Raw genomic sequence first — 19,289 nt, 5'->3', positions numbered from 1 at the left:
ATTGCAGATTATGACACTATAGGTGTATATATAAATTTATTGAATATCGTTTGACATATGATCGGCCCGACATAGGACCATACGGCAAAGAGGATATGATTTTTTGCTAAAAATACACACATTAACACAAGACACGCATACGCATACATACTATCAAAAGGACACACATACATCATGCATAAACATAAATAACATAAGCATTTACATACACATACACATACACATAAAGATACATTGTGTTATGACATGCAATTCAGAAGAGAATATATTTCAAATAACTACATTGGCACAGAAAATGATGAGCATGCATGGAATTTCATGCATAAGTGGAATAACAACTAGTAGAATATAATCCCCAAAAGTATTATAACACCAATTATCAATGTACAAAGAGCATAGTACAACAATATCATGCAAGATACATAGATTCTTCAAATTTACGAAATGATTGTTAACCATGTATTTGGTGATTTTAATTATAAAAAATTAATAAAAATCACCGTTTACACCAATATTGTAGTTTTGTATAAGAAGGAATGCTATTAATTAATTAGAATTGTTACAGAAAATTAGAAAAATAAATAAAATAAAAGCTTAGTTAATCAGAAGGACAAATCCATGAATCCTCGTTACCTGGGAGTTGATCACCATCACTTCTTGATGAAACGACAGCGTTCTGATCATTTCCCCTTCCCCCCTCAAGATTCATCAAAGTTTCTTCTTGACCCCTCCATCTTTTCAACGACGTCGAAGAGGAACTTTCAAACGCATTTGGTGGTTCCGATCGATGATTCTCACCTTCTATTACACTGCTTTGCTGAGGAAGCCTTGTTTGTGAAAGAGATTGAAACTGAAACATCTGCCTTTGCAAATTTGATAAATTCAGGGGTTGTTTTGTAAACAGGTGAGTTTCAGCAGGGGGTAATTGGAAATTACTCGTCGTTGCAGTTGTGGAATTCAAATATGTAGGCTGTTGTTGTAGCTGAATTTTCTGCGCCGACGGCCGTATAGGATTCAACGGCGCAAGTCCACCACCGTAAAGATCGAGCCGGCGAGAAAAAGGAGACGACGAGGAGGAGGTGGAGAAAGGGGCGGCGGGGATACCGGTGAATTCTTGAACCATTTGTCGGAAATTAGTGGTGTCGGTGGTGAGTACGGTGGTGGGTGCTCGTCGGGAAGCTCGTGTACGCTTCTTGGGGTTCTTCGTTGTTACATGACCTACTTTTTCAGGTTCAGTATCCGGGTTTATATTATCATCCACCGGTGTCGGATTAAGATACGGATCTTGCTGAGAATCAAGATTATACATCGAATTCTGGTTTCTGGACCAGAGAGAATCAAGATTGTACATCGGATTAGTGTTTGGGTTTAAGGGTTGTGAAAAGGACGACGGATCAAAGAAGGTGGACGGTGGTTGTGGTTGGTGGTGCGACGACGACGATGATGATGGCGGTGGTTGTTGAAACATCGGCATGTGGTTAAACTGTGTAGGAGGAGGATTTAAAAACACAGATTCCGTCCTTGAATCATACACCTCATCACAACCACCACCACCTACTCCGCCGTCGCCACAGCCGCTAGATGATTGCAAGCTGCCACTGTTACCGGAATCCATGGCGTGAAAACTGATGAGATCAAAAATGGAAGGAGGCTAAAGGCTATTAGATTGTCTCTCTCACTTTTATTTGTATATGAGAAACGTAAGGAAAGTGCTTTTACCAGACCTAAAATTGATTGAACCAGAGCAATGTACAGATCGTAATGCGTGTTATACAAGTACATAGAGAACTGTTTGTTGCAGACATACGAAGTGTTTCATGTATACAAAATTAAAAAAGGTTCTTTTCACAATCTTTGTTGGGTGTATGGGATCTATGAGGAACCCAAAATGAAAAGCCGTAAACCATAATTTTAGGGCTACTCATTAAAATAATAAATATTGGTATATCATAATCATAAAATATGGTAAATATTGGAATATCATATCATAAAATAGATATAGGGATATTCATAAAATGACCGGTTGTTATTTTTTTAGTTAAAAATATGACAAGTAAATTTAGAATAAATTATTTTGGACCCGATAAAAGAAAGAATCTTACTCATTTATTTGGACCCGAAAAAAAAAGAATTTTACTAGTTTACGTTGTAGTCCCCTATATAAAGGAAATCAAACATGTCGTAACCACACACCCTAACACAGTGTTTTGGATTTTTTTTTTTTTTTAAAAATGACGATACAAAGTACGCATAAACTATAAAGGTTCATTTGAGTATATAGTGAATCAAGTTAGTTTTACGGTTTTTTGTTCAACTATCAGTAATGGTGTTTGGATAAATAGTTTTTAGCTTATTAGCTTATTGCTTATTTGCTTACTGCGGTGTGAAAAAACATTTTTTTAAAATGTGTTTGGATTAGCTTATTACGGTGAGAATAAGCAATAAGTAATAAACATCTTAAGTGTTTGACAAACAAAGCAGCTTATATGAGTAAAATAAGCAATAAGCAATAAGCATTCCCCCCCCCCCCCCCCCCCCCCCCCCCGCGCTTATTAAAATCGGCTTATTTAGTTTATTCCTACCGCAATAAGCTGATTTTTAAAGACTCCTATCAAAATACTTAAATTTGCTTATTGCAGTGGGATTAAGCAATAAACACTAAATAGTTTATTTTTTTCTTATCCAAACACACGGGTAAATGATAAAAACAATGTAGGAATGTTACATGTAGTTCGAAAATTCAAGGAACTAGTTTGTTTGGGTACCTAAGCTTATATACCCTTAAGGGTATATTCACTTTTCCCATATATATATATATATATATATATATATATATATATATATATATATATATATATATATATATATATATATATATATATATATAAGAATCAGTTTATAGAAAACATACTTGAATGTAGACTACACAGAAAATATAATCATGAAATTGTACATATTGAGGTCTGTTTTGCAGTGTCCTAAGACAGAAATTTCCCTGGTAGGGATCTGTCAAGAGGATACAACAATCAACCTAGATCTTCTCTTGATTCTGACGAAATTCACTATGCTCCCTTCATTGTTTGTGGATAGACCTGGCAATGGGGCGGACTTGGAGCGAATCGACCATGATCCAAACCCTTTTAACAAATTTTAAAATCCGATCCAAACCCGCAGGGTTTTGAATAGTCAAACCCATACCCTTATTCGCCAAATCAACATATATCCAAACCCGCCCCGTAACCCGTAGGTTTTTTTGAAAAATCAAACAAATTTATCATAAATCTTAAAATAACATTTATCAAATAAAACAAATGTTGATTTAGAAAACATATTGCGTACTCGAGGACTTTTGATTGGAATTAATATCATTATTGTAGTAACTTTTGATTGATTTTTGACCGCCGATTGCATTGATAAAGAATAGCAATTACAAACTTTCTTTCGGTTGATAAATGACTTTATTGATATACAAATGAAATTGGTGATTTCTTGATGGAATATAAACGAACGACATCATGATTCTTAGTAGATGATTGGAAGTCTAGAAATCGAGTCATCGAGACTTATGTAAAAATACTTTTGTCTTTGGTGCTTTCTCTTTGGACTTTCAATTGGAATTAAAAGTAAACTTTAGGTAGTATTAGATATAAATATATAATTCTAAAATTTATACAGGGCAGGTAACGGAGCAGATCAATGATGATCCATACCTGACCCTTTTAATAAAAGGGTTAGTGGGTACGGGTCGTTAACGGGTAAACTAATCAAAAACTATGCTTCAAACCCATATAATTGTTAAGGGTTTGGATCGGATCAGGGTCAAAACCCGTTCCATTGCCAGACCTATTTGTGGACTACGAAATTAGATGAGGAATATGTTTGTGGTTTTTCTGAACCCAAAATCTGTTCTTTGGTGATCTATTTATAGATATAGATTGACTATTTTTCCCTCCAAAAACTATTAATCGGAAATAAGTGTCAAGACAGTTAAAAACGAAATTTAACAGATTTTTAATATAAAATAAAAGTTAAAATCAGAATTAATATATATGTAAAATATTGTAACTAGCTAATGAGACCCCAAGAGCTCCAAGGTCTATGGCCAATCTTTTGACCATTATATATATATATATATATATATATATATATATATATATATATATATATATATATATATATATATTGATCTAAGTCTTTCAAGACCAATTTGACTAGCTCAATCACCAAATCTGCTTCCATTATAACATGAGTATTCACAGTTTGCTTAGATGATTTCCAAGAGATGACAACTCCACCATGAGTGAACACATATCCACATGTGGATTTTTCCTCTGAAGTATTAGAATCCAATTTGCATCACAATATCCTTCAAGAACAGGAGGATATCTCTGTTGGATAAGGTGTCTAAGTCCATAACTATTTTTGGTATGTACTTGACCCAACCCGACATGGTCCATTTGGGTTGCATGGCATCATGCATTTGGATAGACTAAATGAGAGAAATAACACTTGTGGTTTATTAATATATTATAAGTTCTACTATATTAATAGTATTATTTAATTAGTATTGATCAAGAATTAATTTGGAATTAATTAAGTGATCGAAATATGACTAATTAAATATATGGGTTGATTATGTAAATCATCCATAACTTGTATAGCGGGCTAAAAGGCTCCATGGATTATCAAGTTAGGTTAAACCCATAGGATGCTACATGGATGCTCCATAGGAGTTGCAAACCCATGGGTCATGGAAATAAAGAGTCATGACACATTAGAGTTTACATGGTGTAACACATTAGGGTTTACATGGTGTAACCCTAGATGTGCCACACTATATAAGGAACCTGTTATCTACCAAAATTGGCTACACTAAGGGAATAAGAGGACTAGGCCGATTTTACAAGTGTGTGCATTCTCTCAAGAGTCATTCCAATGGCATTTGGTGTTGTGTGAAGCATTTGAGGCATCACACTTGGGGTGCTAGGCTCTCAAGGTTTTCAAGGAATCAAATCAACTACAAGGTATGTAATTGTAGCCATCCCTTTAGGATAAAAGTCTCCATGTATGATAGATAGGATTATGAACCTTGGAAATCATATTTTTCATGTATTTTAGATGTGACATCCCCAAAATCACGGCCAGAAAAGACCGGTTTGTTTATGCTTTGTTTAAAAATCAGAGTAACATTTTAAATAAAAGTGTTGCGGAATTTGTCCCAAAACAATAATATGATAAAGATTTATCAAAAGCATTTCCATAGAAATGTATTTCATTAAAAGACTCGGGATGTCATGTTCGTACAGATCAAAAGCATAAACAGTACAATACAAGCCTTACTACATTATTTCATATCTATAGGCCTATATCCGTAATCCCTCGTCCAAACATCGTATATATGCTCAAGCGCCACTACCTGTAATACATAAAACTGAGTGGGTCAGGCTTGGGAGCCTGGTGAGCACATAGGGTTTTCAACCCACAATAAATAGTTTATTAATTTCATCAATCAACAATAACCCGATTACCCGTTCCCGTTATCCTCACTTTACGTCCCTAAACACCTATCATAAGGGACCTAGCCTAAGGATCATCATCGGGACGGACACTACTACTAAGGGGATTCCTCAGCAATAAATGTCCTAATAGGCAACCATGTGGGGGATGGAGTACATCTGGTGAGCACACAGTTCAAATAAACACACAGTTCAAATAAACACCTACAGGTTGCGAGCCTGCTAGTGTTCCACTGGACTGTCTAGAATAGTCCGTGGTCGTCATCTATACTCCGCTAGATGACTGGATCATCAATAACATCTATAACGAGGCCTCTCATTATTTTATTTTGTCACACAGCAACTATTACATCTACCCATGTTTTACCCAACACATTTTGTAGATATAAAATACATATACAGTTTAAATCTTTGAAAACATGTATAAAACGTTCATCCAGCATAGATAGCAAGTATTCAGATAATATGCACAAATATCACGTAATTTATATTAAATACTTCATATCTATGTGTAAGTTGAAAGTAAATATGCACTCACCTGAAAAGGTGGTGATTCCGAACTCAGACAGCGCTTCGCTTCTTAAAAAGAATTTTCTTCGACGAAACCTAGTATTATTACCACTAGAGTTTAGTTTATTATTCGTCGAGACTAATTAATAGTCTAGCTATTATTATTATTATTATATAAGCGTCAAAAAAAATACTTATATAACCCATAATAATAGCCCAAGTATTTATTATAAGTTCCTAATAACGTTACTATAATTAAATAAAAACTATATTAAAAATAGCGTAGGCGTAGCTCACTTACAGCGGGTTTTATAGAAAACCGGGCTTTGCTTGGAGCAGCGTTCCCGAGCCGAAAAGCTCTTCTTCTCGGAGCCTTCGAGCACTCCGGGGCTTCCGCCTCGTGCTAGGGAGGTTCCCTAGGCTTTTCGGGGGATTTCGGGGCTAGAGAGAGGTTCTAGAGAGAGAGAGAGAGAGTAAAGAGAAGAAAGAATGGGAAAGGTGTGAAGAAAATGAGGGTGGGAGAGGTGGTATTTATAGGGTGAAATGTGGCTGAACTTGGTGCCACATGTCACCATGTGGTGGCAAGCCTTGGGGAGAAAGCAATGGCCAAGATTGTGCCACATCACCCATTTTCGCACAGCACACTTCCGACTTCTAAAATCCGTAGCTTTCACATACGACCTCCGTTTTTGACGTTCTTTATATCCACGCGTAGGTAATAATAAGATCTACAACTTTCATTTTGACACCGTCAGCCAATTCTCGATCGATCTTAAATTTAACAGTACAAGGAGATTATACTGTTAAACGTCTGCGTAAAATTAATAACTTCTACATACGGACTCTGTTTTTGTCTGTCTTTTTACCGTTGATTTCCTATTAATGAGATCTTCAACTCTCATTTACGTTGCGTAAGCCAAAAACCGCTCGAACTAAAATTCGAGTTTCAGGCCGTGCACTGCTAAGCCGAATCTTAGAAAAATCATAACTTCTTCATACGAAGTCAGATTTGGGCGTTCTTTTTATCGATGTTCTTAGTTTAACATATTCTACGACTTTTGTTTAGATTGATAAGGCTAAAAAGTCTTCTATCGTAAATTCACTATTTACGTCTCCCGGTGTCGTGCCGGTTTTGCCGTAAAACTTCGGCGGGCCATAACTTCTTCGTTATAGCTCGGATTTCGGCATTCTTTATATGTACGGAAACCTTGAGACGTATTCTACAACTTTATGTAGAGATATCAGGATTATCTCACACTTTAATTTTGACGCTCATTTTTATTCTTTATTAATTATACATTTATAATTAAATAATAAACACATAAACACACATAATTCACATAATACTCAAATATTTTATATTTATTACTTCAAAAAGAGTTACAATAGTTGACCTAGACTATTACATTGACAAAAATGCTTAGCCCTGAAAACCCGGGCGTTACAATTCTCTCCCCCTTAGGATGATTCCGTCCCGGAATCATGCATCAGCAAACAGATGTGGATAGCGACTCATCATGTCATCCTCTGTTTCCCAAGTGAGATTCGGCCCATTCGAATGTTTCCATCGGACTAGCACCAAGTTGACCATCTTGCGTCGTAGCTTCTTAGTCTTACGGTCAATAATTGTCTCAGGCTCTTCGATCAGCCTTTTATTCTCATCCATCCTTAATTCCGAGATTGGAATTATGTCGGGAACATCTCCCATGAATTTCCTCAAATAACACACATGGAAGGTGTTATGAATACCATTGAGTTCTTCGGGCAATTCCAGCTTGTAAGCTTGGTTCCCAATCTTCTGAAGAACTTTGAACGGTCCAATAAACCTTGGACTCAACTTTCCTCGTTTCCCAAATCGTATAAGTCCCTTCCACGGTGAGACTTTAAGTAAAACGGAATCTCCAACTTCGAAGGTTATCGGTCGTCTTTTCTTGTCAGCATAGCTCTTCTGACGATCCTGAGCTGCTAACATTCTTTCCCTAATCACCTTCAATTTCTCAGCAGTCTCATGGACTATCTCGGGGCCCATAAACTGCTTCTCTCCAGCTTCAAGCCAACAAGACGGCGTACGACACTTCTGTCCATACAAGGCCTGATAAGGTGCCATCTTGATGCTCGAGTGAAAACTATTGTTGTAGGAAAATTCTACTAGAGGTAAGTGCTCGTCCCAATTCCCTTGGAATTCGAGGGTACATGCTCTCAACATGTCTTCCAACGTCTGAATCGTTCTTTCACTCTGACCATCAGTTTGCGGATGGTAAGCAGTACTCAAACACAACTTTGTACCCAACTCCTCTTGTAGACTCCTCCAAAACCTTGACGTGAAACGACTATCACGATCTGACACAATCGTAAGAGGGACACCGTGAAGTCTTACAATTTCCTTCACGTAAGCGTTTGCGAGCTTATCCATAGACCACTTCTCGTTGGCGGCTATGAAGTGTGCACTCTTGGTGAAACGATCCACGACTACCCAAATCATGTCGTGTCCGTTCTTCGTTCTGGGCAGTTTAGTCACAAAATCCATGGTGATGTCTTCCCATTTACCCATGGGTACAGGTAAAGGTTCTAAACTCCCATACGGTTTCTGATGTTGTGCCTTAACCCTCGCGCATGTTACGCACTCGGCCACATACTTCGCAACATCGAGCTTCATCGTCGGCCACCAGTAGTAGGGTTTTAGGTCCCTATACATTTTAGTGCTACCGGGATGAATCGAGTACATGGTCTTGTGTGCTTCTTCCATTAGAAGATCTCTTATTCCTCCCATCTTAGGTACCCAGATTCGATCTTGGAATACCTTCAGTCCTCGACTGTTTGTACCGAACACTAACGTTTTTCCCAAACGTTCTTCCTTTTGGTCATTCTTTTCTAAGGCTTCTTCTTGAGCTTTCCTGATACTTTCCACAATCGTCGAGACGACTTCAATTCTTAACGCTCTTGGCCTTTTTCTTTCAAGATTGACTTTCCGACTGAGAGCATCAGCAACAATATTTGCTTTACCTGGGTGGTAAAGTATCTCACAGTCGTAGTCCTTGAGAAGCTCTAGCCAGCGTCGTTGCCTCATGTTCAACTCCTTCTGATTAAAGAGATACTGGAGACTCTTATGATCAGTGAAGAGCTTACACTTCGTGCCATAGAGGTAATGCCTCCATATCTTTAAGGCAAATACTACCGCTGCCAACTCCAGATCATGAGTGGGGTAGTTCTTTTCGTGCTCTTTCAATTGTCGAGATGCGTATGCTATCACCTTTTCTCTTTGGGTCAGAACACAACCCAACCCGACTCCAGATGCATCACTATAAACCGCGAAATCTTCAACTCCATCGGGTAGAGAAAGTATCGGTGCTTCACATAACTTCTTCTTTAGCTTCTCGAACGCCTCATCGTGTTTCTCACTCCATGTATACGTAGCTCCTTTATGGGTCAAAGCTGTTAATGGAGCAGCTATCGAAGAAAAGCCTTGGATAAATCGTCGGTAATATCCGGCTAATCCTAGAAAGCTTCGAACCTCCGTGGGACTCTTCGGACGTTCCCACTTCATTACAGCCTCGATCTTGGCGGGGTCAACCATTATTCCTTCTTGGTTAACAATATGACCCAAGAATTGGACTTCCCGTATCCAGAAGTCACGTTTGGAGAACTTCGCAAAAAGCTTCTCCTTCTTTAACACCTCCAAAACTTCTCGTAGATGCTTGCCATGCTCCTCCTGGCTTTTCGAGTAAATAAGAATGTCGTCGATGAACACTATCACAGATTTATCGAGGAATGGTTTACAGACCCTATTCATCAAATCCATGAATGCTGCGGGAGCATTGGTTAGTCCGAATGACATAACCAAGAACTCGTAGTGTCCATATCTTGTTCTGAATGCAGTCTTCTCAATATCCTGCTCTCTTACCTTCAGCTGATGATATCCTGACCTAAGATCGATCTTTGAGAAGTAGCTCGAACCTTGCAGCTGATCGAATAGGTCATCAATCCTCGGCAATGGATACTTGTTCTTCACCGTTGCCTTATTCAGCTCTCGGTAGTCTATGCACATCCTCATGCTTCCGTCCTTCTTCTTCACGAATAACACCGGAGCTCCCCAGGGTGATGAACTAGGTCGAATGAATCCGCTGTCCAACAACTCCTGAAGTTGTGTCATGAGCTCCTTCATCTCCGTCGGTGCTAATCGGTAAGGTGGCTTTGCTATCGGTGTTGTTCCTGGTAACAAGTCTATACGAAACTCCACTTGTCTATCAGGTGGTAATCCGGGAAGATCTTCGGGAAAGACTTCCGGATAATCGCACACAACCGGCATATTCTGCACCTCTTTCTTTTCTTTCTTAGCATCGATTACGAATGCCAAGTATGATGCACATCCTTTGGACAAACATTTCCTGGCTTTCATCAGGGAGATGATTCCAGAAGTTACTCTGCGTTTGTCCCCGTACACCATAAATGATTCCTTTCCGGGTGGGTTTATCCTAACTATCTTCTTTTGGCATAATATCTCGGCATCGTTGGCGCTAAGCCAATCCATACCCAAAACGATGTCGAAACCGTTTAACTCTATGGGTAATAGTTCCTCATGGAATTCGTTTCCGTTTAGGTCAATGACGATGTTCCTAATACGATTACTAACAGGTACGAGTTTGCCACTGGCAACTTCTACAATCAGAGCATTATCTAGTTTTTCTACAGGCAATGCTAATCTTCCACCAAATTTATGCGACACAAAGGAGTAATTGGCTCCGGAATCAAATAGTATATTTGCAGGCAAACCATTTACAAGAAAGGTACCTGAAGCGACGTCTGCTGCCTCCTTCGCAGCCTCGAGCGTCATCTGAAAGGCTCTCGCCTTTGGCTTTGGTGGTATGTTGGGCCTTCCCGCATCTTTCTTCCTTGGGCAATCCTTAGCAATATGCCCTTCTTCACGACACTCGTAGCACACCTTCTTGTTGGTGGTGCACTCATTGGCATAGTGCCCTGTTTTCCCACACTTGTAGCAGGTTACTTCATCGCCACATTTTCCCGAGTGCTTCTTCTTGCACTTCTCGCACCATTTAAATTCGTTTCCTCCCCCGAATTTTTTTGAACCGAACTTGCTCTTCTTTTTGTTGGGTTTAGCAGACCCTTCAAATTTCCTCTTCTCGCCAACCTCGATTTTGCTGGCAGCTCTTCCCTTAATCATGTCCTCCACAGACTTGGCAGCCCAGATAGCTGCCTCCAAAGTAGGTGCCTGACGTACTGGCACCGCGTACTCCCATGGAAGTCCCTTTGCGTACTTATCAATTTTCGTCAGCTCATCCGGAACAAGACGCAAGGCAAACTCCATCTTTTCTGTGAAGTTGTTCGTGTATTCATCGATTGACATGCTTCCCTTCTTCAAGGTTAGAAACTGGTTCTCTAACTCTAACAGGTTTTGAGCCGAGCAGTATTTTCGTTTGAATTGCACCAGAAATTCTGCCCATGTCAGTTGCAGGGGCTTGTTGGGGCTTAAAGTCTTCCCCAAGGTATTCCACCAACGTACAGCGCCTCCTCGAAACTGACGTACTGCAAATGTGGTCTGTAGCTTTCCTCTGCAACCGCATGTCATGAAAGCTAACTCCATCTCCGAGATCCAATCCATGACTCCGATTGGATCTTCCTTTCCCGTGAAAGTCGATGGCTTGCAAGTCTGAAAATCCTTGTACTTGCATCCATTTCTCTCGAATCCGTCATCTTGGTTATTTTCTTGAACTATTGGTTGGTTGACTTGACCAACAGTTCCACTGTAGTCTCCTTCCTCAGTCTGCCCTTCGTTCAACTCGGGCTGTTCGATTTGAATAGTGCCTTCCTCTCGATTTTGCTGGAGCAAACGTCTAGTTTCCTCCATTTGACGATCCAACATAGCCTGGATCATCGCTTGCACTCCGGCCATCGTTATTGGTCCGGCAGCGGCTTCCACAACTGGTATTTGCCCGATCACGGGGCGTTGGTGTCTGTTCCCATTTGCGTTTACGTTTCCGCTACGGGTCCTTGCCATCTTGATCTATACACCGAATAAGGTGAATTTAGATCTTTATTTAGGAGAGACGTTTTAAATCGTCCTTATCACTCCGAAACATTTACATGCTAGTTCTAATAGCGTAGTCATACGTTTAGAATCCTAAGCACATAAAGTTTCCAGATCCGGTCGGCAACAGACCATAGATCCGAACAATTAACAGCATATTATGGACAAAGCATTTAGCACATAAAAGCATTTTACGCACAATTCCTAAAATAGGCTAGTGCTCACACCTCACAATCATCACTTAGCATTCTAAGTTTAAGTCTAGAAATCCTACAAATTCCTAGTTCACTTAAACTAATGCTCTGATACCAACTGTGACATCCCCAAAATCACGGCCAGAAAAGACCGGTTTGTTTATGCTTTGTTTAAAAATCAGAGTAACATTTTAAATAAAAGTGTTGCGGAATTTGTCCCAAAACAATAATATGATAAAGATTTATCAAAAGCATTTCCATAGAAATGTATTTCATTAAAAGACTCGGGATGTCATGTTCGTACAGATCAAAAGCATAAACAGTACAATACAAGCCTTACTACATTATTTCATATCTACAGGCCTATATCCGTAATCCCTCGTCCAAACATCGTATATATGCTCAAGCGCCACTACCTGTAATACATAAAACTGAGTGGGTCAGGCTTGGGAGCCTGGTGAGCACATAGGGTTTTCAACCCACAATAAATAGTTTATTAATTTCATCAATCAACAATAACCCGATTACCCGTTCCCGTTATCCTCACTTTACGTCCCTAAACACCTATCATAAGGGACCTAGCCTAAGGATCATCATCGGGACGGACACTACTACTAAGGGGATTCCTCAGCAATAAATGTCCTAATAGGCAACCATGTGGGGGATGGAGTACATCTGGTGAGCACACAGTTCAAATAAACACACAGTTCAAATAAACACCTACAGGTTGCGAGCCTGCTAGTGTTCCACTGGACTGTCTAGAATAGTCCGTGGTCGTCATCTATACTCCGCTAGATGACTGGATCATCAATAACATCTATAACGAGGCCTCTCATTATTTTATTTTGTCACACAGCAACTATTACATCTACCCATGTTTTACCCAACACATTTTGTAGATATAAAATACATATACAGTTTAAATCTTTGAAAACATGTATAAAACGTTCATCCAGCATAGATAGCAAGTATTCAGATAATATGCACAAATATCACGTAATTTATATTAAATACTTCATATCTATGTGTAAGTTGAAAGTAAATATGCACTCACCTGAAAAGGTGGTGATTCCGAACTCAGACAGCGCTTCGCTTCTTAAAAAGAATTTTCTTCGACGAAACCTAGTATTATTACCACTAGAGTTTAGTTTATTATTCGTCGAGACTAATTAATAGTCTAGCTATTATTATTATTATTATATAAGCGTCAAAAAAAATACTTATATAACCCATAATAATAGCCCAAGTATTTATTATAAGTTCCTAATAACGTTACTATAATTAAATAAAAACTATATTAAAAATAGCGTAGGCGTAGCTCACTTACAGCGGGTTTTATAGAAAACCGGGCTTTGCTTGGAGCAGCGTTCCCGAGCCGAAAAGCTCTTCTTCTCGGAGCCTTCGAGCACTCCGGGGCTTCCGCCTCGTGCTAGGGAGGTTCCCTAGGCTTTTCGGGGGATTTCGGGGCTAGAGAGAGGTTCTAGAGAGAGAGAGAGAGAGTAAAGAGAAGAAAGAATGGGAAAGGTGTGAAGAAAATGAGGGTGGGAGAGGTGGTATTTATAGGGTGAAATGTGGCTGAACTTGGTGCCACATGTCACCATGTGGTGGCAAGCCTTGGGGAGAAAGCAATGGCCAAGATTGTGCCACATCACCCATTTTCGCACAGCACACTTCCGACTTCTAAAATCCGTAGCTTTCACATACGACCTCCGTTTTTGACGTTCTTTATATCCACGCGTAGGTAATAATAAGATCTACAACTTTCATTTTGACACCGTCAGCCAATTCTCGATCGATCTTAAATTTAACAGTACAAGGAGATTATACTGTTAAACGTCTGCGTAAAATTAATAACTTCTACATACGGACTCTGTTTTTGTCTGTCTTTTTACCGTTGATTTCCTATTAATGAGATCTTCAACTCTCATTTACGTTGCGTAAGCCAAAAACCGCTCGAACTAAAATTCGAGTTTCAGGCCGTGCACTGCTAAGCCGAATCTTAGAAAAATCATAACTTCTTCATACGAAGTCAGATTTGGGCGTTCTTTTTATCGATGTTCTTAGTTTAACATATTCTACGACTTTTGTTTAGATTGATAAGGCTAAAAAGTCTTCTATCGTAAATTCACTATTTACGTCTCCCGGTGTCGTGCCGGTTTTGCCGTAAAACTTCGGCGGGCCATAACTTCTTCGTTATAGCTCGGATTTCGGCATTCTTTATATGTACGGAAACCTTGAGACGTATTCTACAACTTTATGTAGAGATATCAGGATTATCTCACACTTTAATTTTGACGCTCATTTTTATTCTTTATTAATTATACATTTATAATTAAATAATAAACACATAAACACACATAATTCACATAATACTCAAATATTTTATATTTATTACTTCAAAAAGAGTTACAATAGTTGACCTAGACTATTACATTGACAAAAATGCTTAGCCCTGAAAACCCGGGCGTTACATTAGACAAACATAGATCCAAGGTTAATAGGGTTGCATGTACACTTAGGAAGGGTTAGAATGCTCAAAACCCTTCAATATCATGTAATGCAATACATAATTCATTGTATGCTTTAAATATCTAAGCACTCTCACTAATGCATACCGATGATCTTTCCCAGGATTGTGGGAGTAGCAGCTTAATCTACTTACACTATATGCTAAGTCCGGTCTTGTATAATTCATAATATACATTAAGCTACCAAGAACTTAAGTATATTCTAATTGAGCTACACTATCACCTTTATTATTCTTTACTTGACTAGAAGCATCAAATGGGGTGACAACCGGCTTGTCATCATAGTGTCCAAACTTCTTGAGTACACTTTCAATATAATGAGACTGAGTAATAGTATAACCATCTGGTCTTCTTTGAACTCTTACACCAAGGATCACATCTACTACTCCCAAGTCCTTCATGGAGAAAGAGGAGTGTAGCATTTTCTTGGTTTGATTAATCACATCCAAATTAGTACCCATTATAAGCATATCATCCACATACAAGCATATAATGACACAAGCATTCTTGTATTGTTTGACATAAACACATTTATCACATTCATTAATTGTAAATCCATTAGAGAGTAATGTGTTGTCAATATTCTCATGCCATTGCTTTGGAGCCTGTTTTAGTCCATAAAGTGATCTAACTAACTTACAGAATTTTTTTTCTTGACCCTTAACCACAAACCCTTCATGTTGATTCATATATATCTCTTCATCTAGTTCACCATACAAGAAGGCCTTTTTCACATATATTTGGTGTATTAAATTGTGAATGGCTGCAATTGCTACTAACGTGCGAATTGGTGTAATTCTTGTAACAGGTGAATATGTGTCAAAGAAGTCTTTAACCTCTTTTTGACGATACCCTTTAGCTACTAAAAGAGCTTTGTACTTCTCAATGGTACCATAAGGCCTAAAATTCTTCTTGAGTATCCATTTGTGCCCAATTGGTTTTTGCCTAGGTGGCAAATCTACCAATTTCCAAGTGTTATTCTACACAATGGAGTCAATCTCACTTTTGATTGCCTCTTCTAATAAGGAGCTTCAGAAGAGTCCATAGCTTCCTTATATGTTTGAGGTTCATTATTCACTACAAAGGTCATATAACCAGGTCCAAAATCTTTGGCAATTTTTCCCCGTTTGCTTCTTATGGTTTCTAAGTTCTCTTCTTGAACCTTAGAAGAACTCTCTTCATTTGATTGTAAACTTTTCTTTGGAATGGTATCATTCAGTCCATCATCTAGAGGTCTTTTCCTAGAGCAGGTAACCTCTTTCCCTTTATCCTGAAAAGGAAAATTATTTTCAAAGAATTTAGCCTCTGCTGATTCCATGATGGTTTGGTTATGGATATCATCAACATGTGATTTATACACAAGAAACCTATAGGCTGCACTATTCATGGCAAGCCCAAGATAGATGCAATCTATGGTGTTTGGTCCAAGTTTAGTCTTCTTTGGAAGAGGTACTTGTACCTTACCAAGGCAACCCCACACTTTCATCCTTTTGTAAGAGGGTAACCTCCCTTTCCATGGATGAAAGAGTGATTTATCACTCTTTTTATGAGGATTCTATTATGTATTAAATCTGTTGCAAGACATGCTTCTCCCCACAGATTATGTGGTGCTCCAGAAGTAATTAACATTGATATAATCATCTTTTTCAATGTTTTATTCTTTCTTTCTGCCACTCCATTTTGTTAAGGAGTATATGGAGCAGTTGTTTGATGTGTAATACCATTTATACAACAAAATTCAGCAAAGTCTTTGGATTCATATTCTCCTCCTCGATCAGACCTTAGAATTTTGATCTTTTTGTCAAGTTGATTTTCAACTTCAGCCTTGTAATTGTTAAAAGAATTCAAGGCTTCATCCTTGGTGTTTAACAAATAAATATAACAATACTTGCTGTAATCAGCAATAAAATAAATATAATAATTTTTTCCTCCTCTTGCAGGTGTTGCTCTAAAATCAGATAAATCGGAGTGGATTAAGCCAAGTATTTCATTAGATTTTTCAACTGATTTATGAGGATGCTGTGAAAAATTTGATTCTATACAAACGTCACATTTTATGTTTTTGTCTAATGAAAATTTTAGTAACATGCCAAGTTTTGACATTCTTTGAATAGAGCGTAAATTGACATGTCCCAAACGAGAATGCCACAAAAATGAAGGATCATGCATATACATAGAAGAGGGGCTAGTAGTGCCCATTATTGCATTAGCAGTAACATTGGTTACACCATAGTACAAAGGTAAGACACTGACTTTGAAGAGACCCTCATCAAGGTATCCCTTTCCAGCATACATCCCACCCTTGGTGAGAACAAACTTATCAGAGTCAAGTACAAGTTTGAATCCCTTGTTACTAAGAATAGGACCAAAAATCAGATTCTTAGTAATTTCAGGAACATGAAACACATCACTTAAAACAAGTTCTTTTTCAGAAGTCAGTTGTAGCTTCACTTTTCCCTTTCCTTTAACTTTTGCAGTGGAGCCATTCCGTATAAACATTGGTTCAAAATCCAAGACATTCTAGTATGTAGAAAACATGGTTTGAGAGTTGCAAATGTGCCTTGTGGCTCCAGCATCAATCCACCAATCCACGCCACTGCTAACCATGTTGGTTTGAATCACAACAACAAACTGATTTGGTGATTCAACCATGTTGGCTTGACCAGAATTTCTTCCACCAGAATTACCACCATTGTTTCCTCCATTGGTTCCTGCATTGTTTCCTCCTCGACCCCTCCTGAATCTACAGTATTTGGCCTTGTGTCTAGTTTTACCACAAACATAACATGGACCAGAATTCTTCTTGTTAGGGCCATGATTTTTGCCATCTTTGGAAGAGTTTTTGGAGCATTGCTTCCCTTTCTTGTTGTTGTGCTTTGTCCTTGAAGTATTTGCTTCTCCAAAAAAGTTTGCACTTGGTTCCAAGGAATTTGCATCTTCCTTCTCATTCAATCTACTATCTTCTTCCACGCGAATTCTCAACACAAGTTGCTCAAAACTTGTGTCATCAGTTAAGTGCTTAAGATATAGTTGGAAATTCTTCCAAGAAGGAGGAAGTTTTTCAATGATTGAACCAACAATAAAGTTAGAGTTTATACCTGTACCTTCAACTTCAAGATCATGTGCAATGACTTGAATTTCCTCCACTTGTTTGAGGACAGATTTGGTATCCACCATCTTGAAATTCATGAACTTTCCAATCACAAATTTCTTGGAACATGCCACTTCACTTTTGTATCTTTTTTCCAGTGATTCCCATATCTCTCTTGCAGTAGTCATGGTAGAGTAGATATCATAGATAGAATCATCCAAAGTATTCATAATATAATTTCTGCAACTATATTCATTTGTGTTCCAAGTTTCCACAGCCCTTTGATGTGCTGCCAATTAGGCTTCAGTGGGTGGTGTTGTTCCTTCTGCAGTGGTTACACTAGTAGGAGGAGAGAGAGAATCATTAGTGAGAACATTAGAAACATGGAGAGTTGTTAGATAGAACAACATCTTCTGTTTCCATTTTCGGAAATCGGAGCTTTTGAATTTCTCAGGCTTTTCCACATGTGTTTTGGTGATGGAATTTTGATCTATTCTTCCCTATTTGATTTTTGTCTTAGATTGTTAGGACAGAAGTATACAATCAAAAAAACTAATTGAAATAAAACAAACAAAATTCAAATATATATATATATATATATATATATATATATATATATATATATATATATATATATATATATAATGTACAAGAATCAGTTTACAGAAAACATACTTGAATGTAGAATACACAGAAAATATAATCACGGAATTGTACAGATTGAGGCCTGCTTTGCAGTGTCCTCAGAGAGAAATTTCCATGGTAGGGATCTGTCAAGAGGATACAACAATCAACCAAGATCTTCTCTTGATTCTGACGAAATTTATTATGTTCCCTTCATTGTTTGTGGAATACAAAATTATATGAGGAATATGTGTGTGGTTTTTCTGAACCCGAAATCTATTCTTTGGTGATCAATTTATAAATATAGATTGACTGTTTTTCCCTCAAAAAACTACTAACCGAAAATAACTGTCAAGATAGTTAAAACGAATTTAACAGATTTTTAATATAAAATAAAAGTCAAAATCAGGCCCAAGGCCAATATTTTGACCATTAAATATATATATTAATCTAAGTCTTTCAAGACCAATTTGATTAGCCCAATCACCAAATCCAACCCAATCCCTTTAGTTCGAGCCTTTGATCTAATTAGTAAACAACTAGTAGGAGGCTTTTTAAAGGAGTATAAGTTTCTTCTTTCTTCCAATGTGGGACAAGTCCCATAGATAAAGTTTTACATTTTACAAAGTTCCAACAATTCTTTTCTATTAAAATATGTATATGTAGATTTTCCCAACATCATCGAATAAAATGTTAAAGGAGAGTTATGACAATTACAATTACTGTTAAACCCATTAGGGACATCTTGGGTGGTTGATAATTTGATCATGATGTAAATTTTGA

At 38.0% G+C, this 19,289-nt stretch overlaps 2 protein-coding genes and 2 long non-coding RNA genes across 4 annotated transcripts; all 4 read right to left on the bottom strand.

The window, feature by feature from the left end:
- Positions 1 to 396: 396 nt before the first annotated feature.
- LOC145057416 (uncharacterized) lies at positions 397 to 1,822 on the bottom strand. Its single transcript, XM_079005253.1, has one exon. It carries the CDS (start codon positions 1,613 to 1,615, stop codon positions 599 to 601), a length of 1,017 nt encoding a protein of 338 aa, XP_078861379.1. The 5' UTR covers positions 1,616 to 1,822; the 3' UTR covers positions 397 to 598.
- A 3,467-nt stretch (positions 1,823 to 5,289) lies between these two features.
- On the bottom strand, positions 5,290 to 6,631 carry LOC145059213 (uncharacterized). The gene is made up of 3 exons (XR_013686704.1): positions 6,328 to 6,631; positions 6,055 to 6,122; positions 5,290 to 5,416 (listed from the first exon to the last, which is right to left on the bottom strand). It is a non-coding gene; the product is annotated as an uncharacterized LOC145059213 (long non-coding RNA).
- A 5,873-nt stretch (positions 6,632 to 12,504) lies between these two features.
- LOC145059131 (uncharacterized) lies at positions 12,505 to 13,894 on the bottom strand. Its single transcript, XR_013686646.1, has 3 exons — positions 13,591 to 13,894; positions 13,318 to 13,385; positions 12,505 to 12,679 (listed from the first exon to the last, which is right to left on the bottom strand). It is a non-coding gene; the product is annotated as an uncharacterized LOC145059131 (long non-coding RNA).
- A 1,088-nt stretch (positions 13,895 to 14,982) lies between these two features.
- Positions 14,983 to 17,290, bottom strand: LOC145060428 (uncharacterized). The gene is made up of 3 exons (XM_079008097.1): positions 16,610 to 17,290; positions 15,887 to 16,061; positions 14,983 to 15,749 (listed from the first exon to the last, which is right to left on the bottom strand). Exons 1-3 carry the CDS (start codon positions 17,288 to 17,290, stop codon positions 14,983 to 14,985), a joined length of 1,623 nt encoding a protein of 540 aa, XP_078864223.1.
- Between the last annotated feature and the right edge of the window lie 1,999 nt (positions 17,291 to 19,289).

Source organism: Lactuca serriola, chromosome 6 (assembly GCF_051521515.1).
Source record: "Lactuca serriola cultivar US96UC23 chromosome 6, Lser_US96UC23_V15, whole genome shotgun sequence".
In the NCBI taxonomy this organism is placed as follows: Eukaryota; Viridiplantae; Streptophyta; class Magnoliopsida; order Asterales; family Asteraceae; genus Lactuca; species Lactuca serriola.
Note: the sequence above shows the minus strand (reverse complement) of the source record. Positions and strands in the feature narration are given on the sequence as shown.